Consider the following 25,943-nt stretch of genomic DNA (forward strand, 5'->3'; position numbering starts at 1 on the left):
AGTCCCTGACTTAAACTCGATTACATTCTCTCCTGGGGACTCACAGTCCATTATTAATACTGCAAACAGCTCAATCAAGTTCATTTTATTGAGACTGGGTGTTTGTTTTCAGTCTTACAGACATTTTTCTTTACTTTGAATGAAAATAAAACTACACACAAGCTTTAATGTGAAAGAAGACTGAACTGAAAACAGAAATAGAATCTCACAAAAATGACATTTAATAACCAAGATCCCATGATTAGAATAGCCAACTACCAGTTCTATATCAAACTATTACAGATAGTAACGAGACCAATCTAAACTCCAGTGTCTTTCAATAACTGTTGTGAAGAAAACGGAGGAAAAAGCAGTCTGAGATAACAGGAGTGTAGATTCAGTACGGCAGTCCTACAAGTCCACAATATTCAGCCATCCTTCTTAACAATCTCACCCATGTTTTTAAAACCCAGTCCTGTAGAGTTAATTGATTCAGCTTTCATCATCATTTAAGTCAGTAATGGCCCAAGGTAGAGAACTCATTGTCCAAACACCCAGACTCTTGTTCTAACTGGAAATTTTTGCAGCAGACACACGCGCACACAGTAATCCACTATGTGCAGCTTCGGTGATCACAGAAAAAATCCTAGCCAACCATTTCTGTCTTACCTGGCATCATACTGGTGAAAGCTATTGTCCTCTGTCCAATAAAGTCCCGCCCAATTGGATCGTGATCCCACACAAGGAACCGAATCAGTGCAATCTCTGGCATGTGAACTGTGAACACCAACGTCTCCTCCCACATTGGGTTAAAACCTCAAAAGGAAGGAATTGGGGTTTAGATATTTCTTTCACAAGATGTAAGAAGAAGACTGCCCACACAAGGAATACCTAAACTGCAAAGTCATTCTACTCTTTCTAATAGTTTGATCGTTGTTCTTGGAAAATCCAGTACACCCACTCACTTCAGCAGGAGACACAACAGCACAAAAATTAGCAAGAAATAGAGTTAGATCTTACTTAACATTGGCTCTGCTTTCAGCAGGTATTTGGACAACCTGACTTTCTTTTGACCACAGCAAGCTCAGGACACCCTTCTCTCATACAAAATGAGAAGTCAGACAAATGTCTTGTTTTACACCACAACCTTCACAACATTACGTTGACTCGGTCAAACAATCCAAGGCCCAAGTCTGATTAATATCAGCAATGCTTAAATCAATTTTCAGTGCTTTGCCATAAGAGGAACCCGATTTCATCTACTCCTATCTTCATGAACAAAACTTGCCTGAAAGAGAATGTTTCAGCCGTAAAAACCCTAAAGCCCACAGAATCTTACCATTATCATCAACTACTCTAGTTTGTTCTTTGAAGCAATCAACAGGTAAGCCTATAACTTCTACTTCAACAAATGGGTCTATGATCTGGAAAACAGAAAGTAACACATATTGAAAAGGAAGAGTGACAAAGATAAAATTCCAGCACATGGCTTTCTAATGTGGGCATTGTACATTACTGTCCTAACAACAATTGGTCCTGAGCCTCAGAAGAGAAGAAAACCACCCAAAGGTTTAAGATGCTAATGACCTAATTTATTCACGTTCCATGTCTCCTGAAGATAACTGCAGGAAGTTAAATCCTCCTCCTTAGCCCAGCCAATATGGCAATAAACTTTTTCCAATACACAAGAACAATCACTTATGGCATCATACCTCTCCTCTGTCACCCAACATGGAATCACGTGGTTTTGGGAGTTGTTGACCACTGATAATTCTTAGAACCAGCTGTTTCTTTAATTGACCAGGCAGTGGGTCTTCAGAATTTGGATTAAAGACACCTGCAAGAATGAGAACTCTGATAATGTGAATGAAGTGCCATTTTAGGGGTGACTTTAGTAATAGAAACCTGCTGGCTTATTAGTTTCTGGCATCAGAAATGCATTTTTAAACAAACTATAGTAAGGATCCACACCCACTCTTCTCGTGCAGTAAGTGTTCTACTTATTTAGCTCATTTTTCCTACCTTGACACATGCAGTTTGGTTTGAGGACGTAGCCACAGTTCCCATTGGCACTAAATTTGGCCCGGTTCAGTTGCAGCATTCTCCCCTCTGACTGGTAGTTTAGTGCAACTATTATAAGACAAAAAAACCCCAAGGTGATATTACTTACTGAGTACATTAACAACATTCTTCTTTGTCGAACCAAATTAGAGGCAGGACACCTAAGTACATTCCACATTTGACTTCCTGGATGCAAAATCTCAAATGTTTTATTTAAAAGAATTCTCATATATAACACAGATCACAGCTTCAAGGAGAAAGGCTCTTCAAAAGAGTGTGAAATCTGAAGTGTTCTTGCATTTAAGTAGTTCATTTATTTCTCCTTATCAGACAGCTGCTTGCATGTAAGATGCATTTGAGGTAATCTATTTAGGTAACATCACAGGCAATAACACGGAGGACTCGATTGTCAGTAAAGCTGGGTAAGCAGAGAACTCACAGTATTTTAAGGGGTGTTTCCAGAGTTCCTATTAAAATGTGAATAAAATAAAAAAAAAAAACATTTTTCCTTTCTTCTCACCAAGCTGGCAGCCAGCATTCCAGAATGGTTGGGGGTTGTAGTTGCTAGAATCCACACGATAAGAAGATGGGTAGATGCGTGACAACTGATGCTGGTTGAAACGTAGATACTGGGCTGGCTTTTGCTGCAGTATCTGGTGGGCTTTTGTTTCACTGAAAGATGAAACCTGCCAGCTGGAAGAGACTACAAAGGAGAGAGGAGGAGATTACAGGTACTCACCTCATTTATTTATTTATTATCTCGATAAAGCATTCAAAACTACATAGCACTGGTCATTTGTAACTATCAAGCATCATTTGAACACATCCCAGTGCAGAGGGAATTATGCTTTTCCTACATTGCAGCAAAATCATTGTGCTCTTTAGAGGAGTTATGTTTGGGGAAATGAAGCTGAATATATATATGGCAAGAAGTCAGCTACCTCAAAACTGTCTAGTTTTATCATGGGCAGCTCTTCTGTTACAAAATCTTTCCAGGGTCAGGGAGAAACAAACAGAAAATCCGCTTTTAATGAGAAGATATGTAAGAAGGTAAACCTTCCAATTTCTGTGTATAACAATTATTTGCAGCAGGCATTTAGTTCAACCTACTTTCAGCTTCAACATCATGGATGCCAACAGACTTGGTGTATTTCACCAGGTCAGAGAGCGCCCTGGACAGCTTCATTGTTTTCTTCTGTCGGTTTATCCTAGAAAGAGAAAACAAATTAATTTCCTATTAATTAAGGGGTAAAATTTATCTTTCATATTTAAAAATAAATCAGGGTAAAGAAATACAAGAAGGTTTTCTTCAACCACGAGGAATTTAATAGTTTTATACCACACAAGGCCTCGTTGTCAAAACACAGAAGGTGTGAAACCAACAGCATGGAAACGTACAGAACACTTTAAGTCTTGCTCTTACATGTGAGTGGCAGACATAAGCATTCACCTACTGTGATCTGCTGGGGAGGAACTCTAAGTGGCTTTGACAAAGGATGGAATATCTATTCAAGAGCTAACTAAAAAACTTTTTATATCCCAAGGAAATAGCAAGAAAGCTCTGATCCTCCTCACTCGCTTCAGGTTGTCACTGACAGCTTATCTACTGACTCTAAAGAAAACTCAAAAATATCCTAGAGAACTGCTTGATCTGGTTTCTTAGTTTTGAAGTCTGAATCTTAAGCAACCATTCTGCAAAGGATGTTTGCTGTCAGGATTTTTGATGAGGCAATATCAAAAGAAAAATCAAAATCATCACCTGACTGTTGAGCCAACTTCATCTGGCAAATCATAAAACCATTAAAAAATCAGCTAGGGACCTGATACACTGTGCAAATCCACCTTAATGGATTCGCTGGGCCCATATGCTGGGTAGGTGAGTTGTAGGAGCTTGAAACACATATGAGGTCCACCATCTAATTAGTCTGAATTGCACGATCTTGTGGCAGACTTCAGATCTCCCCTTATACCAGATCCCTGTCAGGTGCCTGCAGCCTTCAGCAAACTGGCTTCTAGACTGGAACACATCTGTTCAGTGGATACACTGACGCAGGCACCTTTTTCAGAAACAAAATCGCCCAGTCACTTTTTACAGACCTGCTGTAATGTGCAGAGCTCCTGGCTAAATTCCCTTGAGAATCCGAATCATCTTCACCCTCTTCCAGACTTGTTGTCATTTTCAATTTGCCGCTTTTTTTCTGTGCCACAAGGAAATAAAACCATAATGTCATAACTGTCTGATCGGCGTTTCAGCAACTAGATACAATTCTGCTTCAGTATTCCAATGAGTAGGTTAATTCCAGAAAATGGGATACGACAGCTTTTGTAACGCCCAGCATTGCAGAACAATATGAACACGCATGGGGAGACTCGGGTCAAGATCAGAGTCACAAATCCTCAGATAAAAGGTGCAAATGAATTGTTAGGCTTTTCCAATTAGATCTCCTATAATTCTAGACCTTGAGAGTTTGTTTAGATTTAATCTACTGAGTAGCTCACCTTGCGTTTAGAAAAACTGCCCATCAGGGACCGGCTGTGCCTTTTATTGGTACTGAAGTCTTCCCCAGATTCCACATCATCCTCAAGTTTATTCTAAAGCAACCAAACAGAAATAATAATAAGCAGATCAAACAGAGTGCTACAGACAGCACACCCAAACATCATCAGAAACAGTCTGGAAAGCAATTGACAGAACTGGACCAGACCAGTGCAGACATTGGTATTTTCTGAACACAAGCTGGGCACCAGGCCTTGTGTCCTGGCAATAATCACCATCATTTTTGCCTATGGGAATTTTCAGAGCAGACAGAAATCACACAAATATTTAATCCCAATTTTATTTTCATCCAGGCAAAGTCTGAGCCCCCATAATAAAACTCTTCCTGTTGAAAAGTAACTTCATGTGTACATTTCATGCTCCAATTGCTGCGTGAGCAAGAAAAATGCTTCGTGTACTGACAGTGATGTTCACCTGGCATCATCATTAAACCAAATTAATTCAGCTGTGAATCTGAACTCAGTAACAAGTCATTTATTCAGTAAGCTAATAAAACACAACAAATGGAAACGCTTAACATCACTTTCTCCGAAGGTACTAGAGAAAGTTATTGACTTTGGAGAAGGAGGTGGTTAGCACTTCAGTTTATATTTTGAAGGACTACCATATTTCATTACTCATCTGCAATAACAGACCATCCCTCTGCATCAAGCGTAAATCATAAAAACAGCTAAAATTGAAATCTCATCATCAGCAAATCGAAAAGAAGCTTCTACTAAATAGACATAGATGCAAAAAGCATTCTTCCTTATAATACATAAGCCACATGAGGTATTAGTAAGATGTCATGACAAAATATACAGAAAATACTGCAGAAGAAGGGAACATGTTTTCTTATCTATGGGTGGCAGGGGGGTTGGAACTAGATTGTCTCCAAGGTCCCTTCCAACCCAAACCATTCCACGATAACTGCAGACACCTGAAATACCTTTACTGGGGAGTCTCAAAACAGATTTAAAAGCCCAGCTTTGGACATTCACCTCTGAAAGCACAAGCGTTATTGTTATGACAGAGCACTAGTTTGGAGCTTCAGAGGCAAATAAAATGACAGTCAGGTCCAGGTTTAAGTGAAGCACAATAAAACATGCTCACCTTCTTACTGTCTGATTTTAGACCAGCCTTTCCTGATGATGGCAGGGTGGCAACTGTAAAATTGTTCGGATCTTCGCAGTCACGGATTTTGGATTCTTTTATCAGCGAGTCGAGTTTTTTCTTTGCTATGCTCTCCACTCTTTTCCTGTTAGTAGATGCCTACAAACAGAACAGAATCATTAAAGTAGGAGCAATGAAAAAGTTTTAGTGATTCCAGACATGATTAATACAAACTAAAATGTTACGTGCCAGAAAAAAAAAGAAAATAAAGAGGTTTTTTTACATAATGTGAAGGAGCGACCTGCAGCTCAGCACCAGGCTTAATATATGGGAGCATATGAGGCCCTGAACTAGTTGTTAGACCTAAACTGTAAACAGATTGTCTGAAGTAATGAGACAGTAAAACTAATTAAAACAGCTCTAATTAAGCCAGGACTGGCTGCTAACAGAGCTATTCAGATGTAATGTCTGTTACAAGCTGAGGATGTGCTATCAGAACTAGTTATGACTGAGATGGCTCCCCATACTGAACTGGATCAACACATGTTACGTTGTGCAGTGCACGTTCAGTAAAAATCACATCTATTCCATCTTGCTGTCCATGCCATGGACAGCCATGCTTCAAGGAAACTGAATAGTAATGGATACATGCAGAAACTCAGAGGATGTGGTATCTCTCTCACACTGAGGCAGATGAGCAGCATTCATCTGCTGTGTCAAGGTTCACTCTGCAGCTGTGACAGATGCAGGGTTCTGCTGGAGTGGGTGAAGCTTTAGAACCTCAATTTCAGCAGTTCAAAGGCAAAATATAGGAGAATTTCTATTGCCTCTTTCTGTGCACATCATAGCCCACGGGAGGAAGTGGGAGAAAGAAAAATAGAAATCTAGAGCTGTTTTTTATATCCATGAGGCATAAATGCACAATCCCAGGTCTTTTAAGAGGTGACAGATTGCGTTTTCTCAGTAGGCCTTAAGAATTCCCAGTTAAATTTGTTATGAAACAAGCTATGATTTTTGGAGCTCTTCGGAATTTGGCTTGGAAAGCAAACCAGATGTAGCAAATCTCAGATTTAAAGCATCAGTAAACCTCCAGCAGAGTGAACTATGAGTAACAAAGACAATGGGGTCAGCAAGGCAATGCCAGCTGAGCCTGTAGTGAGAACGACACACCCAGCCATAACATGTTACCACCTCACTTTGATATGAAAGATGACACTTTTCTTACTGCTATTAATTTCCCCATCCACTTAATAGCAGAAAAATAAACACTATGTGACACTTCTTTATAAATAGCATCTATGTGGGCTAAGTTGAAAAGAATCATGGCAAAAGTGATTTCTATCAATGAGACCTGCTAACATTTCTTCTTGTTCAAGCATCTGGATTAGGATCCTCTCAAAACAAACCATCTTAAGGTCTAGAAATTATCTGGAAAGCTTTCAAAATCAGGATCTTAAGTACCACAGTGCTCCAGTTCAGCACGATTGTCAAAACACCTGCCTTGTTTCCTTTAGATATTGGGAAAAGTCTGTCATGTGTGGAATACAGACTAGGAACTAGGAAACCACAGGAGAACAAGCTGAGTGAGCTTTCTTCACCACAGTGAGGTTTCACAGTCAAGAAATGTCCAATTATCATTTTATTCAATTTGTGTAGTTCTGGTTTCCCTGTACTATCAACTACACGGCCTATCAACTACTATCAACTACTCAGGTAGCCCCTAAGTAGGCTGAAAAGGCTTTTGGTTTGGCTTTCATCTCATTTTCTCCCAGTTCAAAATGGTCCCAGGCCTGGTCTGATACTGGTGGAAAGCCTGCTAGGCTGAACTGTATCACTGCTGTGGGTACAATCCCTTCTGCTTTGAAAAGATGCATCACATAGCAAGAAAGTGTCAAAAAACATGATGTATTAAAACAAAAATCATGAAGTACTAAACAAAACACCCATGAGTATTAAAACATTACAGAGCTCAGCTTTAAAATATTGAAAAGTGCTATGCTAAAACATAATAATTCTAAAACCCAAACAATTTATTTCTCCCCCTTAGTAGACTTATTCATAAGGAAGTGTCTATTTTAGTTTTAGATGAAAAGGATCAAATCCATCACAGAAAATGAGACATTAGCCTGAGGGAGCAAGGACTGAAAACACAATCTCTCTCCAAGGTTCAAGGTATTTAATGCTTTCTCTGTGCATTTTCTATTGTTCCTATAAGATGCAATGACACTTGCGAGAAGATTAAAGTGACAAAAAAATATAATCTTTTAAAAGGATAAAGAAATAAGGGATTTTCAGATTAAAGCAAGCAGAGATTAAAACATTCTCCCCCTATTAACACCTCCTTACTGTATAAATCAACTAAACCCAGCATCCAGCAAACCAAAGGGATGCTCTGTAACGACCACAATTTGACAATAGTATTTTTTTTGTTTGCATTTGAAGGGAGGAACACTATGATCCAATAAAGAATCATGAGATATTACTATTTACAATATTAAAAGACACAAAATTCTAAACCTGAAACATAGAACTTGTGCTGCATACTATGCACTTTTGTCAATTCTGCACCCATAAAGCTTTAGAACCTAAAAGACTTGTGATGAACCCCAAAGATTAGACCACATCCATACTCCAGATTACTCACAGAACGTTTCTTCTCAATGGGATAGGAAAACTTAACATACATTTATATTCAAATGGTCACTTAACTTACATCTCCATTCATTAATTTACAGTCATCGTCAATCTCATCAGCACTGTCCTCATCAGAAACTTCACCTTCCTCTGCATCCTCACTGATGTTGGCTGGAAGTTTCTTCCCCTAAAAGATAAAACGATCACACAGGCAGGTTAGTGTGCAACTTTCACTATCACACACACTTAAAAAAAAATAAATAATATATGTATCTATTCAAAGCATGCAACCAGGTTATTATTTATTGAGATTTCTTCAGAACCTTGAGCCCCAGGTTCTTAAAGACTGCTTTCTGTAAAATTATTTAAATGATAAGTGATAACAGGCAGAAATCATAACCATCACAAACAAAATGAGGGAACAGAACAAACAAAACCGGTTTTTACCTTAACCAGTATCTTTCCTTTAAGACTTTCTGGTGAAGGGAGCTTGGTAGAATCATCGTTGTGCACAGAAGACAGATCCAGTTTCTCTCCCAGAATTTCTGTAAGATACTGAGCCATCTTCTTCTGCTGAACAACACTGCAGTGGTTCTCAATTGACAAGATAACAGGGTACCTGGCAGAGACATAAGCAATCATCACCAACTTCAAATTCAGCTGTTACAGCATTAAGAGGATAAGGGTTATTACTGCCCGAGCCACTCTGTAACAGGCATCACCACCACCGAAATCCACAGCCAGACAATCAGCGCGAGCACAGGACTGGTACCCCACTACTCACTCCAAACGGAATGGTCCATTTTTGACAGCCACAGTTAAATCTTTCTGCAAAGCATTTAGGAACCACAACAATTTCAGAAGCATGGCTGTATATTCTGCTGGTGAGCTTTCTTTTGATTTATTTACCATGTTTTTAGGCAAACTCCAGCCTTCAGGCTCACAATAAGTTCACCTGGGCTGAAATTTCAGCACAAGCTTAGCTCCATTAGTGAAGGCAGACGGACTGCTTTGGAGAAGCTACTGGAAAAATTTTAAAGAGATAATTTAATTTATCTTAAAAAAATAGATAGGATGACACTCTCAGTCTCTCTTTGTATAATTCTCTGACTTTCTGAGCAAGATACAGGTCGAGAAAATAACTCATCTCTCTTGAACAGTCTCTTTTCTCCATAACTGGATATTGTCTCCATATACTACTTTGCTGCCTGACTTGCTTCCTACCCTAGGAGCAAACAAACGCAACCCTGGCATCACTGCAGTACTCATTGAGAGATACATGGTTCAACTGTCAGCTAGTCACTAAAAAAAACCAACTATCAAAATATGTTGATGTCTCCTATGAATGGGATAAGGACAGCCCCACAACTATGCCCAGTCAGTTTTCCCCAAAGAAAACAACTCAGAATTCTGCTTGGCACACAAAGAAGCAGGTTAGATTTTCATTGGCTGCTTTACAAGGATGCCTAGGAACACCAGATTAGAGCCCTGAGACTCAAGAGCTGGTAAACTGTATACGTACTCATTCTTAATAAAGGCGTATTTGTTGATTGTTTCAATGACATCTTTGAAGAGAATTTTGGAAGTCAAAGTGTATCCGTGGTGGACAATTGGTTCACCATCTGGCCCATCCCAGCAGTCAACTGTAGAACAGAAACAATTACACCCATCAGATAAGGAATACCTGTGGGAGACTGAAACCCTGCAACTCCCTTCAGCCACCCAGCAAAGCAGGGTACAGGTTCATTCCCACCCCTCAGCTGTATCACTGTGCTGAATGGTCCTTCTCTGAAGAAATTCCTTGGCCCTGACATTCTACCGCACAGGGACAACTGTTCCCATTGTTTGAGAAAGCCCCAAGCAAAACTCATCTCCTTAAACAAGCGCTGAGGCATATTATGACAGGAATAGAGACGACATAGCATAGCATTACTTTCATTATCCTACTGCTAAGCCTGAAAAGGAAAGCCGAGAATCTTAGCCAACCTTCTCACACCACAAGCAAAGCCAAGGCTTGGGCATCTCTTGACCTCCTTGGGTTTTGCCTAACCTTACACTTGTTTACAATCATACCTCCATGTTTCACTCCTCTGAAGCACTCATTGCCATGTCCACAACACTACTCTTGGAATGTCGGCTTCATTTCCATGCTCAAGAAATTTATCCCTAATATAGCAACGTCATTTTGTTGTTCTTTATGAAGGAAAGACACCATTTTACCAGGATTTTTCCTCCATCCAGTTACCACCTCTTCTGCAGAAGTCATGAGTCTTCCTTTATAGAGGAGAAGCAACTACGGAGCCCACTGATGATTCTATTTTGATCTTTACCTTCTACGCAACGGCAGCCAGACTGTAGCACCCATGCATACATGTCCACCCTAGACTGGGACATCAGCTGATCTCCCATGAGGTAGGTATTGTGTGAAGAGGTAATGAAATAGTGACTCAAAGGATAACTCATGTCCTGATTCACTTGGTAGTGTTCTGGGTTGAATATGTCCCCTGACGGACTCCGCATGTAATTGGTGAAACCTGTAAACAAACAACACTGTAAATAATACAGTTTTATCCTTTTGGTTACTGTAGCCTTTCTAAAACCAGTCTAAAAACGCATCCTGACATTCATCAACATGTTAATGAACATGTAAGTAAAATAAATACATTAACACCACTACATCTCAACTGTAAAGCACAAGGTGTCTGCTTCAAGACTTCTGGTTCTCTAAACATCTCATTCATTATTCCATAAATAAAACATTGCCCACATAAAAATCCTGCCAACCGTCTAAAGGTCTTACAGCACTTTCTCTGACTAGGGCTTTGTCTCACTAAAGCTACATGAGGCAAAATAACTCCAGTCCTCACATTCAGTCTCAGAATGCTGGTCTACAGAACAGAGAAATCAAGCTTGGACAGAATTTAAGATGAAGTGTCACCTTTGTGGTGGTTCTTAGAGGCTTTACATTTTGTATTGATGCAAGTTTTATTAAAGAGAAAGTGTTGATAAATACAAATAGCAGTCAAAACTTTGGAACAATGCCCTAGGACTGAGTGAGAGGGAACCTCAGGCTGGCCTGAGCAAGCAATTTTATAGATCAGGGCCGGTTGTTTGTTTCTCATTCCAGTATGAATAACCACAATTGTTTGAGAAGCCCAGTCTGACTTTTCTAGCTATGAGGAAGACAAGATAATGATCCTGATTATTCATAATTTACGTGACTACAACTGACTCTAAAGCACCAGAAAACAACAACATGAACATGTGAACTGCCACACTCACCTAGCATTAGCATAAGCTTTAAAATAAATTGAAAATTCAGTCTGAAAGTAGAACAGACCTGAATCCATCCTCAGCAACCATCATTTCATGAAACAAACACCTTACACAATATATCAGAAACTGCCCACTTCTTCATGGAGTGAAGCAAACTGAATGTACAATTTGCCCCTTTTTGTTATGACAACTCACCCACACAAACAGACAAGATTGATCTTCAAAAGGTCCCACAACTTTTGCACAGCACCTCATTCCTGAGGAACACACTCTGCCCTTGGAGTCAATAAGATCTGGCAGAAGATTTACTATTTAGGGGAAACGATTTAGAATCAGTCCTCAAAATAACAGCTACCATCATGATAGTGCAGCATCATTATATTCAGAGTGAAGGCTGCAGCAGCAGAGGTCACGCAAGCATGCTTCTAGACAAATTTCAGCTATCAACCCACTTCACATGTTCAGTCTGGATCAGATCACTCCTCTTCCTTCAAGGATTTAAAAAAATACCTGCAGGAATGATGCAGCTGAATTCTGCTGTATTTTCCAAAAGCACAAAAAAGACACCCAGCTCCAGCCGACCTTCAACGATTGCTGCTTCATCATCACACATACCTTTAAAAATCTCCCAAAGAGTATCAATTCCCCTTTAGGTTCCTCATCACATAAGAGACTTTAAACAAAAACCTACTGGAAAGTGTACTTTCTACAACAGGACAAAACTGACTATACATCACACGAACAAATGCAATATTCTCACAAGCATTTAACCATTTGCTTCTCTCCTACAAAAGGTACCCTGGCCAGCTTACCATCAATCCCCAGAGCTCCCTGCCGCTTGTTCTCTGGGCATGGTTCAAACTTGCTGATGATTTCCAGGCAGTGTTCTTCAGTCACATTCGTCATCTGCAGAAGTATCCAAACCAAAGCATTAACTCTCAAGCACAGCTTCTGTCAGCTCTTTTGTCTGTAAGCAGTTTAACCACTGGCCAGATTAGCCACAGTGGTACTGGGGATTTCCAGATACCCAGTGAGATTCCCACTCCTGTCACTCAGTGTCAGGCCCGATAAGAACCAGACCTCTCTGCACAAAGTTCCTGCCCTATTGGCAGCTGCCTGATCACAGCCAGTAACGACCGAGTTCTGCTTTGTAGGTCAGATCTGGTTAGAGGGTTATTGGGCACAGAGCACCCAAACAGAACAAGCTTTGTCACAAACCAAGGGGATTTCTTCCCTTGTATGATTAAAGGATTGTTTTGCATTATCAAAGGGCTTTTACTTTAAAATAAAACAGGAAAGTGGCTCATCTTTATGCAGCAGACACAAAAATCAGTTGCTAGCAGGGTTACAGAGAATCAGGACAGAATGCTCTGAAAAGGAAATCTGCTAACTTCAAGGTTGCTTTGCATTTTCAACTGAAAAAGAAAAGTGTTGGCATTTATAAAAAAGGGCCATTTATGGTAAGCTGCAGCTTTTTCACCTTACAGTGTTTTTGTAATTGAATTTCAATGCTATTATTTAATATTCCTGCTATTTATGCTCTAATTATTGTCTCTGCTATTACTTAATATTCTTGTCCTGTGTGGTCCAGCAAATCCTTTCCATGAGATGCTGTACACGACACATGAAAATCCAACCTTTGCCACCAGAGGAACTGCCAATAAAATGCCCAAGCTGATGACTGTTTTGTCAACATGGAATCTTTCCTCAGGGGAAAATGAAACCAGCAGCACAACTGCTACCAGATCAATGACTTTTCTGGGTATAATTTAAAACCTAACAAATAAATGTAAAAGAAGAGGAAGAAAAACCCCTAACTTTTTATTTGTCCATACATCACAGGTTTGCTGCATTCTAAAGGAAAAGTTCTGGAACAACAGCAGGTTTGTCTGGTACAGCTTCAAACAGACAGCAGAAACACTTGTTTTCTCTACACATATCATATGAGAGAGTAGCACCAGGCAAGGGAGAGAAGCCCCAAGGCAGGAGCTGTCGATGCAAATGATTAGATGAGCCGATTTCTGTCTTGTGGCCAGTGTCCATCTTCCTCACCATCTGGAGGATCGATTGACCAACGAGTTGGAAACATACCCCACTTATCTAAACAGGTAACTACCAAAGAGGTGGCTTTTCATTCATTCATTTCTTAGGCAACTTTTGAAACTGATGGAGATTTATGACTTCCAGGCATGCAGCTTCAAAACGGATCATGAGAGGAAAAAGTCAAAGATGAGTCAATGCATTTGCTCCTGCACTGACTACATCTTGCTGTCCCGTTACTTGCTTTAGAATCTTCCATAAATCTCTAGATCATAGAATCATTCAGTGACCTTGGGAAATCATCTGGCCCAAAATCCTGCTCAAAACAGGATCAACTACAAGGTCACATCAGTTAGCTTAGGTTATTACCTAGTCTGGTCCTCAAAAGAGGCTGCACAACCTCTCCAGATAACCTGTTCCCATGGATGAATCTCCTCATGGTACTGATATTAGATCCTTGCCATTTTCTGGTCTGCCAAATGACCGTGTACCAGAAAGAAAGACCCAAATTTCTTCCAACCAAGGAGTATTTGGGATAGGAGTAGAAGTACCAAGCTGCCAGGCAGCTTGGTTACAAAGGCTCCTGATGCCATAGAGGCTCAAGTCAGTGAGACAACTTACTACATACTACTATATATCCTCACAAAACTCCCCCAGACATGAATACTCCTCTCAACAGCTCTTCAAAACCATAACGACCCATTTTACAAACTGAGAGAGTATGCTGAAGTAACTCAGTGACTCAGCATGGACTGTGTGCTAAGTCAAAAGCAGAGCCAGCAACAGCATCTTTGCAGCAAGGAAAAGACAAGATATTGATGGAATTGTCCTAAGAGAACAGGTGCAAAAGAAAGAAGCTGCAGAGACTATATTTAGAGGTACAACCAAAGAGTCCACAAGGTAGTGAGGGCACGAAGATTCAAGAAATGGTCACGCCAGCCTTCAAGAGGAAAATCAAGAGGCTTTTGTCTGTTTTTCACAGCAAAGTTCTCATCCCTTTAAAAAGGCAATGTGTGCCCAGCAGCAAACAGAGAGGTGCACAGACTGGAAGCCTTGTCCTGGCTTGCACCTACCTTCTGTTCAGTCTCCAGAAAGCGCCTCAGGTCATCTGCGTCAAGGTGGTCCTTGTGGTTGCTGTAGGTGAGCATCAGCAGGTACAAATCACGTCGTGTGGACATCATCTTATAGAAGGCGCAGAACTCGTCAAAGCCCAGCGTGCCCTGGTTATCATCTGTATCAGCCTCCTGCAGTACACAGCAATACGGCAATGAGATACCCGATTGCCCAGCAATAGCTTGAATAAATTTCAACTGAACAAACTCCTGAATAAGAACAAAGCAACATTGAAATTCAGTGCAGGTTGATGCTGCCTGACAGACCTCCTCACTGTATGGCCTGCTAGAACAGATTGATTTATCAGGCTGATGCTTGCCATATGAATGCTTTGCACAGCTTTCCCCTTTGAACCTCTTAAATGCACTAGTGCATGAGCCAAGAAACAACTTTTAAAGTCTTTATTGTTCCACAGGGAACCCTACTCAAAGGATTTCTTCTGTCTGTGGCAATGAAGACAAACAGCGTATACTGCACCACAGAACAGAAGAGGCATATGCCTGGCAGAATTACTCATTCCTATTTGCTCAAGAAGATCGTTAGAACCACATCATCCCAAGGGTGGCCAGCAATCCCAGCCTCTGTCCTGGCAGGCTGACAGCCACTCGTCTGCCACAGCCTGCAATTCAGTTTAATGCACCTAGATTCTTAACAACCCCCACAAACACCATCCTCTGTCTTAGTTCCCAGAGGACACCCTGCAGTTGCTCCCTACTCTTTAATCTCGACAGACCCTACTGCTCCGTCTCTCTTCCAGCCTCACCCTGAGCAGCTCAGGGCCAGTACCAGCTTTGGCATGATGGAGGAAACAGCTGAAGAACGAGGAGTCACGAAGTCAGAGACGAAGCTCCTTTAGCGATGACCCCAGGTGAAAATACAAATGCATTTGTGAGCACACAGTAGCTAACAAAAGTGTTTTTTCCCCATTGTAACTATGGCAAGATCTTTTTTAAAGAACGCACTCCTTTTAAACAAGAAAAACGGCAATTTTCAAGGTAATTTTCTTCAATACCTATATATAATCTACCCTATTGTATCTTAAGATACTTGGCATAGTTATTCTGTTAACTGAGAGATTTGATTTTTTAATTTCAAGGCTGCTTAATATTCTGATTCTAAGCTATCAAACAGCAATTATATTTCTAGTGGAGACCAGCTCAGTTTCAATTATGCACTGCATATGGAAAAAGCAAACCTGTTCTTCTTTGTTAATAGCATTTCTAAAGCATCTGATCCGTGTAGTAATCGTTATTGATTACAAACAGTAAAACCAGAACATGGCATACAATAAGTGCATTTTTTTTCCCAGAAAAGTTTTACCCACTTTCTTATATTTGGCTTGCATCAACCTAATGGTTGGAAAGACGGTCACTTTACTCTAGTAATTTTAACGGATTCTTAATTCAGCTCTTCACTGAGCTACAGCCATAAGCCCAGTATTTGCTGGTATGAAAAAAAAATTGAGAAAAACATAAAGGTGCTTCATGTAACAAGCCCTCACAGCTAAGGAGGCAAGGTAGTACGGACACGTGAATGAATATCAATGGCAAAGAACATAGCACTGCTATTTGTCTGCTCTGGGGTCTTCTAGACATGCAGCATAGGAAAAGATATGTGTCCAGAGAGTCTCATTCCATAAACACGGAAAAAATCCCTCAAAACAAGAAGAAAAATTTGGAAAATGGAGACATGAACTTTGAGGTATCTTTAATCAGTCTGCCCAGGAGCTGCACAACCTCAGTAAGTGCTTAGAATGAAAGACAGCTCAGTCTTCGAGCACCAACAGAGAACAGCATTACCTTTGCCTTCCTCAGATCCTTGCATGACCTTAAACAATTTACTTGTTCTTGCTTCAGTCCTGTGAAACTGGGCTTAGAATATTTCTCTACCTTAGGTCAGGCAAAACTCAGGTATTCAGCTACACACACTGTCTTGGACAGATTTAGGCTGTCTACACAGCCGTTGGGAGATTGGTATCTGATCCCTTTCAGCGCTACTGAAATTCTAGTATTGAGTTTTCTCTAAAGCAAATCTCTTGCAGTCTCTCTGAGAGAACAATCTTTAAAATAGCACAGCTGCTGGAAAATTATGCAGAGATGCCCCTGAGTCAGAGTAGTGCAAAAGTCATATTATTTTATTATGCTGAAAATGATGAATTCAACTTCCGCTGAAGTCCTCACACAACAGACTCTTTGATGATGAAAGCACACATATCTCCACAGTTCGGTTGCCCAGTAAACTGGGTCAAGGTCAGTGCAACACAACGTCAACCAAACAGCTCTGAGCAGTGCAAAACCCATGACAGGTACAGAAATTTGCCTACTGGATATTTTATTAGTACCACTTACTGGGGGACATCGGATACTTCACTAGATAATATTTACTAGAGAGAATGTAATCAAAGAAGAAACATGACAGAGTTTTAGATCAATAAGTGCAGAAAAAAAGCAATCTTTGTACTGCATGTCATTATATTATGCAACACCAGGAGGTACCTGGTGTAATGCCTTTTTCTATGAATAAGTATTCATCTATGATGTGTTTCTGGAGCTCTCTTCAATTTCCCAAATGAGCTCTGTAGTATCTCTCAGCAGAGCGGAAACAAACCAGCTGCTGAAGGAGTTACAATCCCTCCTGTTTGGTTTCATGTTTAATCTCCACCAGCTCAATCCTCGTTCTTTTAGAAAAAACACATTTTCAATTCTTACCTTAAACATCTGCTTCACTTTTTGCCTGGGCAGGTTCACATTCAGTTTGTGCATCAGCTGGAGCACTTCACTGATACTCAGACTGCCATCGCCGTTTTTATCTGCCTCATCAAATGTCTGCTTCAACCACATTGAACAGGAGTTAAGGAACAGCACTGAATATCAAAAAATAGTACTGGACGCTATCTATAGATAATTTTTCTCATGTTAGTTAGAAGTGACTGTAGATGAGGCTGAGGATGAAAGAAAGTTCAAGGTAATACACAATATAACTCCACCCATGTCAGTAACAGTTTCTAGACTTGCTATGCTCAACACACAGCACGTGCTGTCCACCCGTACTGCAGCACAGAACTAACTTCTGAGGGGATTGCAACACTACATCACACTTCATCCCCTCTAACCAAATTAAATGGGACAGCTTTATGCAGGGAATAACAGGCGAAAGAATATACCTGTGCAGTGCACTGCAGTCTTACTCAGAAAATTCTTCTTCAAGGCCTCCTCTCTCTGTAAACCGGTACTCACAACAGGGCCTGCTTTGAAGCTTTGAGTCTAGTGCTTACTCTAAGCAAAACAAGTATTTAAAGGAATCCTTATTCTACTGACAGCTCTCCAGCACTGCAAAACACTCCAAGATAGGAAGGATATTGGTCTCTGGTCCTCTGGCGCTTTGAGAGGCTGTCCTCATCACTGATCCCTGCCATCAGATATTTTAGCCCTGTGATCCAGGTGCGTGCTTCCTCTCCACTGGAAGACACCAGGTCAAGAGATTCCATATGGTCTCCATAGTAGATGCTGAAGCAGCAGTTGGGATCAAAACTGCCATCGGCATAGCGCTGGAAGATCTCCGATTGCTTCCCCTCGCAAACCTCCTGAATAGAGTCGATAGAAACTAGAATGACAAAAGCATGTAGCTCATTAACAACTGTGTGCACACTCTAGGCCAGACAGGATGCATTTTTTCCCGTTGAGAAATCCCACAGAGAAAAGGCCCAAATCTCACATTTCAGGGTCCCCAATGGACATAGGCTTTGCCTACAACACACTACAACACACAGCTGAAGCCTGCACAGCTAACACCAACTTAATCTTCATAAACTATTAATCATAAAATCATTCCCTGTCCTCAAATTTCAAGTATGACATTCTTCTTGATCACCTGTGAATGAACCAAATCCTTCATGCCTGTTTGCTTATAAGAGGGCAAAACCCCAGAAGAAATCAGGTCCTGTGGTCAACACTTACTTTTGGCTTTCTCATTCTTTCGAGAGGGTCTCCAGCGAATACATGACTTGTGCTCATCCAGATAATAGAAGCGGACCAATCCTTTGGAGCTGCCTCGGAGTTTGATCATTTGGGTACCAGCTTGCATGGAACTCATACATCTTTCCACTGAAGAAAGAAATAAAGTGATACCAGTAAGTCAGATGTTGCTCCTCCTAAAATCACCTTTACAGGAAGAAAACATATCAAGCAGCAGCCAAATTAAGAGTTCGAGTCAAAGGGTAGGATTTCCTGCACTGCCCAGCGTAACTGCTATGGAAGACTCGTCGTTTTTTCATAAGCACCTTAAGTTCAGAAGCTCAATTCTACAAACACTTACCCAGAGAAGATGCTCCCAGTGTGCGAACAATCCTAATAAGCAGACTCAGAAAACCACCTCTCCCTATTAAAGCCATTACAAGGTTAGAGCTAATAATACCTTCTGATCACGCTCTGAATCAAAATACCACAAGTATCAGTTTTTGGAACACAAGGAACAAGGCCGAGGAAATTCAGACAATATTCTTAACTTGCTTGTTAACACCAAAGCATCTCAATATGTTTGCAAAAGGAAACCAGATTTGTAAAGTTAATGTTTAATCTCTCGCCACAGAAAGTGCCCAAGGCGCAGCCGAGATTAATTTACCAACAAGGGTAGTTTGAAACTCCTTTAGTAAAAATACGACATTTTTAGCATGACAGAATAACACGGGGACAGAGCTGATGGATCTCTGTACTGCGGCAAAAAGTGATGTCATGGCAGAGCCAGAAACAGAAAGGTAAAAGGCAGCTCCATCTTTGTCATCTTAGTAAGCGACATTAAACCAATGTAGTTTTTCGTAGTTCCTAACAACATTCATAGTTACTATAAAAAGTTTTAAAGTAAAGATAAATAAAAAAACCCTATATAACTCATAAGTCCCTACACTTTGCCCTGATACAATGAGAAAAAGACCCCTATTTCATGCTTATTGTTAAGATGTTCTAATGTATGTTAATTATTTATGGTTCAGTAGCATTATTGTCTTTTAGGAGTCTCTGGGTTTGATGTAAATGTGTGAAGGAGTGGGAGTATTTTAGCATGTGAGGATGAAAAGAAGGTAGAAGGATTGAGTCAGTAAGTATTTTTATACACGGACCAGCTTTGTCAAAAGATTCATGTCCCAAGTTCACTGTGGCTCCAGGTTATGTCGTACAGCTCCAGCCCTCGCCAGGCTCTTTAGGAAAGTGTCAGAAGGCAAAAACCAACCCTTGAAAAAAGAAACCCTCTGTTTAACTCTGCCAGCACTGCCTGGGACAGTGTTTGCTGCATACAAGAGAGAATGCAAGACTGAATTCATCCTTAGAGCGCACAAGTCCTAATAGATGAGATGTTAATGGGAGAAGAGATGCTCTTAATCCTCTGGAAATTAGGGCACTTAATTCGAGGTCAGTCTGTCAGCTCTCCATCTCAGCTGAGACTCCAGCAGCCATCTGGATCAGGGAAATGCAGAAGCAGAGCAGGATGGCATTTCTGGCCTTCTGCAAAAATCCCCCTTAATTTCTCAGCTACCTATGCCTCCTACTTTCCTGTTAAAATAATACCTTTGGCTGGTGAAGCTGACAAATAAGTAGGACAAATAAAGTGCTTGTAAGGTAAGATTCTGCTCAAGGCCACTGCAGGTTTCCTTACTGGACACGAGTGGCTCAGGAAGACTGCTATTCAAATGCACTTACTAGGACAGGAAGCACCTCATTTCTGTAGCTATTTCCAGGTAGGTTTCCTGGGTTTTATTACCTTTATAAAAGAATAGCTGTTATGAAGGAAGAAGGGACCTTTCTCAGACAGCAGGCGAAGGTTCAGATTCTGCCACTGTATTTCAGTATTCAGAAAACCTCCCAAGAGCCCCGTGATGCACTATGGAAGAAGACAGAGACACTTCTCTGCTCATTTCAAAGACTGAAAACTACAATATTGCATGAAAAATCAAAGAACTGCACTAGCAACTGTGCACAACAACACAGGACGAGGGCTGTGGCTCAACTTCTTCCTTCTTTTCTACTCCCCTGCACTACTGCCAGACAGAGTTGTCACTAAGCAAGATTTAAACACGAAAGCGCTCAAGATGATACCATCTTGTTCAACGAAGTGGCAGGTATTCAGCCTGCATCTTACCGATGTGGCCGACTTTCCATCTCGGGGAAGCTACAATGATGCCACCAATCCAGAAAAATTCTTCAGCCAGACGGGCCACTGAGAACTTATTCTGAAGCAAGGGAGATTTTGAGGCATCCATATCTGAGACACAGGGCAGCTTCAGAGTTGAAGACAAATTCTGCAGGCTTAGTAGAGATCAAGATGCTGTAGTCCACATTTTCAATTTAACAGCATAAAAATATTATCAGAAAAAAAAAAGATAATTGGCGATTTCAAAAATCCAGTGGTATTTTTCAGGTTGTTACAGAGTAGTTTCACAGTAAGTCCAGGCTCCCTCCCCTGCCCAGATTTAGAATCCTTTTTATTCTACGTGATGGACATATGCTGTCTGAGGACTGGGTGGGCTTCAGTTCAACATTTTAAAGACACATGATGGTTACAGAGAGGGCCATGAGGCAAGATGGCACGTAGCTGAATCCATTTCTGAAAAGAAAGGCCTCCTGAGGATGTTTTTTCCTTTCCTACATTACCAGCTGCCAAGCATCCAAGACATTATTCCCATTCACAGTCGTCGGCTTCTCCATGCTGCTTCCTCCTCTGTCAATTCCTACACAGAGGTATCCCTTTTATACATTCAATTACTAACAGATTTGCAAATCCCACTCTTGCTGAGGGCTCCACTTGCTCTTCAAAACCAACAAACAGCATCCATTGCAGTAAATAAGTGCAAAGTTAACAGTGCAATCCATTCCCCTCTCTGCTCTCCTGAGCCACCTTTGCCTCTCACTGTGAATCTGTCCAGGTTCTTAGGCTCTTCAAGTCTCTTTCCACGTCTGAAGAAAAGAGTAATCACACTTTCTTCTCACAGGGCTCTTCAAAATATCATTGTACCAGTCCCCGTCTTCCCTCAGAAGGCTCTATTCACTATTTTAACAGACATGCCTGATAAAAGAAAGAACAGTCCTCTAGGCAGTAAAAACTAGATACGATGCAAACACAGCAACACATGTTTGCCTGAGATCTAAATCCATCATACGCACTAATCCTAAAGCCGTGGTTCTGCCCTATCCAGTCAAGGGATTTAGGTGACACGTTACAGCTGTAGGGAAAAAAAGGGTTAGAGAAAAGTGCTTTCTTCTTCTTCTTCTTCTTTTTTGCCTATGTTAGCAGCATCTTTCTGTATCTCAGCCCATTTAGGAATACCTCTGTAAACCAACCCGACCCGATAGAAGGTGCCGGCATAGGACACAAGCCGGGTACCTACACAGAACAGAACAAATGCCGTACACAGAAACTAGGAACAGGACGGGGGCTCAAAATCCAACAGAGAGAAAAGCAGGTAAGGATTAATTTTTCAAAAGCACTAAGTCACTACCTAATTCCATTTGAAACGTATCCATTAAACTCCAAATACAGAAATCTGTCATTTATGTTATCACAACCTCCTAATCTACGTTGTTTTAAGTACGATGCACAATTGCTATTGCTGTCTGTGATCTGTACGAGGAGCCTAACATGCTTCTAGCTTGATGAGCTAAACACAAATTGGCCATTTAAAAACACATTCATTAAACGCTTCCTACTCCTCCTTTCACAGCTTGAAAAAGCATTACAGCCAGTAGTTCTAGAGATCATTTACTCTCAATTAGAAGTTGCCTGTTTCACCACCTATGCTCAGAATTCTTAGATTAGGCTGGACTCAGACTAATTCCAAAGGGAAAACCAACCGGGTCTGCCCTAAGGGTCAACAGTGACAGGAACACTGCTAACACACTTGTCACACTCTGCTATTTACTGAAACACACCCGCAATAGGCTCCATCCTCCTAAGGCATCTTTCAAAAGTAATTTAGTCCGTTGACTGCAAACTAATTGTCATCAGAGGAGCCACACCTCCTGCTGTAAAATGTTAAGAAGCATATTTCCATACAACAGAAAACTGCTATACAGCAGGCAAGAGCCCATAATATATTGTTTTATAGACCCTAATCACTCTTTCAGAGAAAGCAAGATCTAGCATGGGCTACAATAACAGAATGTAAGCTTAATTACCTGCTCTACTGCATGCTGCTCTGAATTTCTTAAATACATCAGTAAACATCTTTGCAAGTAAATTCCATGCTATAGAAACAAGATCTTAAATAGGAATAATGGCATTGTTGTACCTCACAAGGAATACAACTAAATTTTAAGGCTCTCAATTATAAGGAGACAGAGTAGAGAAAAATCTTTTGCAATAAACCAAAAGTATTGTTGGCGTTTAGCTCCTTTTTTTCCCTTGCAGCATTAATCAGAAGGATTCCCTGTTCTCTTTCAGGTGGTACCTGCAAGACAATCTCAGTAGCTGGCACTCTGGTTCCTCTGCTTTTAAAATTCAAAGCTTGATTCTGCAAGGACACCCTAGATTCTGCATTAACCATTCATGTGTTATCTCCCTTCTCTTCGTCCCAGGTTGGTAAGAGTGAAACATAACTCCTGTTGCAGCATTGCCCACAATATTAGTTTCACAGTTCAGAGTTAGGACTCTGCACAAACAGCATTTTGAATGTGGGATTCTTTTTTAGTACAGGGAAATGCCAGTTATTTATAGCATCACGAGAGAAGAACTGTGTTAACATTCAAGTTAAAGTTAGTTTTGTAATCCAAAGCCCACCCAGAGAAGGTAAATTTAAATCCATTTAGTTGGTGCTGCCAATCCATCTTTCAGGCCTCCTATGATGAACTTATAAACAGAGAAAAATAAAATCTTTCAAAAATCTCCCCTTTTATTTATGGTGCTGTATAGTGGGTAACAGTGTGGGAAAGCAAGAGGAAGTCACAAGGGGTTAAGTGTGATATAATCCCTCTCCCAACTCTCCGGCACATGGAGCTCAGTACTTAGGATATAAGCCTATTGAAAAGGGTTTCTATTCTTGCCTCACTTGACATCCTCAGAAAAATCTTGCTCACCTGACACAACGTGCAGATTACAGACTTCTTTCCATGGCACTTTAGAAACTTATTGTTCTCTGAACATAACAAATGCTTTTCATGCCACAAAGAGTTTTGAAAACCAGCAATGTTTCAGTCTGAAGGCTGGCCTTGGCTTAGCTAAAAATGGAACTCAGAACACTCGACGAACAATACTACAATGTCAAAAGCCTTCTAAAAGATGATGTTCACTTCAAGAACGGCAGAAAAGCCAAGCTCCATCATACAGAGCAAGAGCATCTTGCAGAAGATGCAGGAGAACAGCATAGATGTGGTGTAGCAGATAGAGGACAGTGAGCACAATGGAGATCCTCCTGAGACAAGTGGGTTTCTCATTAATGCAATCCATCAGGATGGATGGATTCCTGTCCAACAGGCATGCTTTACTGGAGGGGGAAGGGAAAAGTGTTAACAATTACTTAATACACAGAGAAAGAGCTGTAGCCCTCAAATAGAAAAGGCAAAACTAAAAATTTCAATGCAGGAACTTTCAATACAAAGGCCAGACTCTGATCTCTCTTTTGTCTTCTGTAATCAGGATTCAAGCAGCAGACTTTTATAATCCCCGCTGCACTTTTAGCTGTAAACACCAGTCAAAATGCCCTGAAAAAGAGTACAGAAATTACAGTCACAGCTACATCTTAGATATCCCATCCTAAGATCTTCATAAGAGTTAGCATATCTTCTCTTACTACTCTGCATCCACCTGCATTCCTGGTATGACCTCTGCCCAAGAGGAGGGATATAGGCAGGACATGATGATGGAGCATATTTTATATGCTGTTGTATTTTCTATTTTTGACTGACAACTAACAACTTCTGCATTAGTTATATTAAGAATTCACTAAACAGTCACTTTCAGGTGGTTCCAAACACTGGCTCAGAAAGGCTGGAGTACCGGCTGGACCACAACATTATCCCAACTGCATATAAGCTGCCTTTTCCCTAATTCTAACGTAACCCCACTCCAGTGACCTTTGTCTGTGGACACAGACGGAGCTATAGCCCACTGCAGACTGCCAGACCATCTGGACAGCAACTCCGGTGCAGTAATCCACACTCGAGATTAAAGCCACACATCTTGCCCATGGCGAGTGGAAGTCGGGTTATTTACCAGCTTATGTTTGTCACCCACCACGCTCCCAAGTTTAATATTTTTGCACTGGCTCAGAATATACTCCAGTTATTCAGTGTGCATCCATCTCCAAGGCCACTAACTCTACCAGGAGGAAGAGCACTGGCGGTATTGTTGCATGTCCCGGTGCAGGCGCACTGGAATTCACAATGGGAAAGCCCTGGGACAGATGCATTGGCTAAGCAACCACAAATATTGCTATTTACAGGGCTTTCTAAAACTGGTTAGAAAATCACATATTAAAATCAACTGATCCTGAAATCCCTTAAATTACTTTATTGACCTGAAGGAATGTTTGTGGAAGTGGGACACGCTGGCAACAACAGCACTAACGTAACAACAACAATTAGCCTGTCTTCTCCATGATGTTGAGCCCACAAACAAACTCTACTAAGAATTCCAATGCTGGTTTTGGCAAAGGAAGTTCAATTTCCAAGCTACCTTTAGTAAAAAAGATTTAAAAGCTATTTAAGTATTTTTCTTCCAAAGCTGTAATAATTAAATTTTGTTGATTGCAGGAAAATGCCAGCATAAAATAAAGATGTTAAGACTATAAACGGTGTTCTAAGGTCACCTTGTTTCCAACCTCTGACTTGTATGAGAAAATGTCCCTACACACTTAATTGAGGTAAGATCTTAAACTCTTTACATTTAAAGATCTTCCAGCACTTTACCATCTGTTCAGTGCCATGGGTCATAAACACTGAAAGGGAGATTAAGGCAGGTTGGGAGGGAGGAAATCCATCAAAATTATTGAATGCCTTCTATGAGACCACCTCTAAAAAGTCAAGATTCCAAGGCAAAAGTGGCACAGAAAAATAACACAGATGGAAACATATGCAGGAAAAAGACATCTGCTACTGAAATTAATCACCGCAAATTGATTATAAACTCACAAACTTTGCTTCCATATTTAGGGTGAATTCTATAATGTTCTACCTGTAAAAGATTCAGAAATCTTCCAGACCTTCCTTTT

The 25,943-nt window shown here is 40.7% G+C and overlaps 1 protein-coding gene across 1 annotated transcript in view; it reads right to left on the reverse strand.

Annotated features, from left to right (window-relative positions):
• Window positions 1-21,866, reverse strand: part of PLCH2 (phospholipase C eta 2) — a 32,905-nt gene extending 11,039 nt beyond the window's left edge. The window contains exons 1-19 of the mRNA XM_069874583.1: window positions 20,882-21,866; window positions 18,709-18,855; window positions 18,112-18,355; window positions 17,461-17,590; window positions 14,713-14,883; window positions 12,412-12,505; window positions 10,654-10,857; window positions 9,846-9,966; window positions 8,771-8,942; window positions 8,403-8,510; window positions 5,690-5,848; window positions 4,540-4,632; window positions 4,138-4,238; window positions 3,151-3,248; window positions 2,561-2,743; window positions 2,002-2,109; window positions 1,692-1,816; window positions 1,319-1,403; window positions 649-795 (exon numbers count right to left, since the gene is read on the reverse strand). Of these exons, the coding sequence (XP_069730684.1) occupies window positions 649-795; window positions 1,319-1,403; window positions 1,692-1,816; window positions 2,002-2,109; window positions 2,561-2,743; window positions 3,151-3,248; window positions 4,138-4,238; window positions 4,540-4,632; window positions 5,690-5,848; window positions 8,403-8,510; window positions 8,771-8,942; window positions 9,846-9,966; window positions 10,654-10,857; window positions 12,412-12,505; window positions 14,713-14,883; window positions 17,461-17,590; window positions 18,112-18,355; window positions 18,709-18,855; window positions 20,882-21,002 (2,611 nt within the window). The 5' untranslated portion in view covers window positions 21,003-21,866. The remainder of the gene's footprint in view (window positions 1-648; window positions 796-1,318; window positions 1,404-1,691; window positions 1,817-2,001; window positions 2,110-2,560; window positions 2,744-3,150; window positions 3,249-4,137; window positions 4,239-4,539; window positions 4,633-5,689; window positions 5,849-8,402; window positions 8,511-8,770; window positions 8,943-9,845; window positions 9,967-10,653; window positions 10,858-12,411; window positions 12,506-14,712; window positions 14,884-17,460; window positions 17,591-18,111; window positions 18,356-18,708; window positions 18,856-20,881) is intronic.
• Window positions 21,867-25,943: the final 4,077 nt, after the last annotated feature.

The sequence above is a fragment of the Phaenicophaeus curvirostris genome, chromosome 22, assembly GCF_032191515.1.
Source record: "Phaenicophaeus curvirostris isolate KB17595 chromosome 22, BPBGC_Pcur_1.0, whole genome shotgun sequence".
Lineage (NCBI taxonomy): Eukaryota > Metazoa > Chordata > Aves > Cuculiformes > Cuculidae > Phaenicophaeus > Phaenicophaeus curvirostris.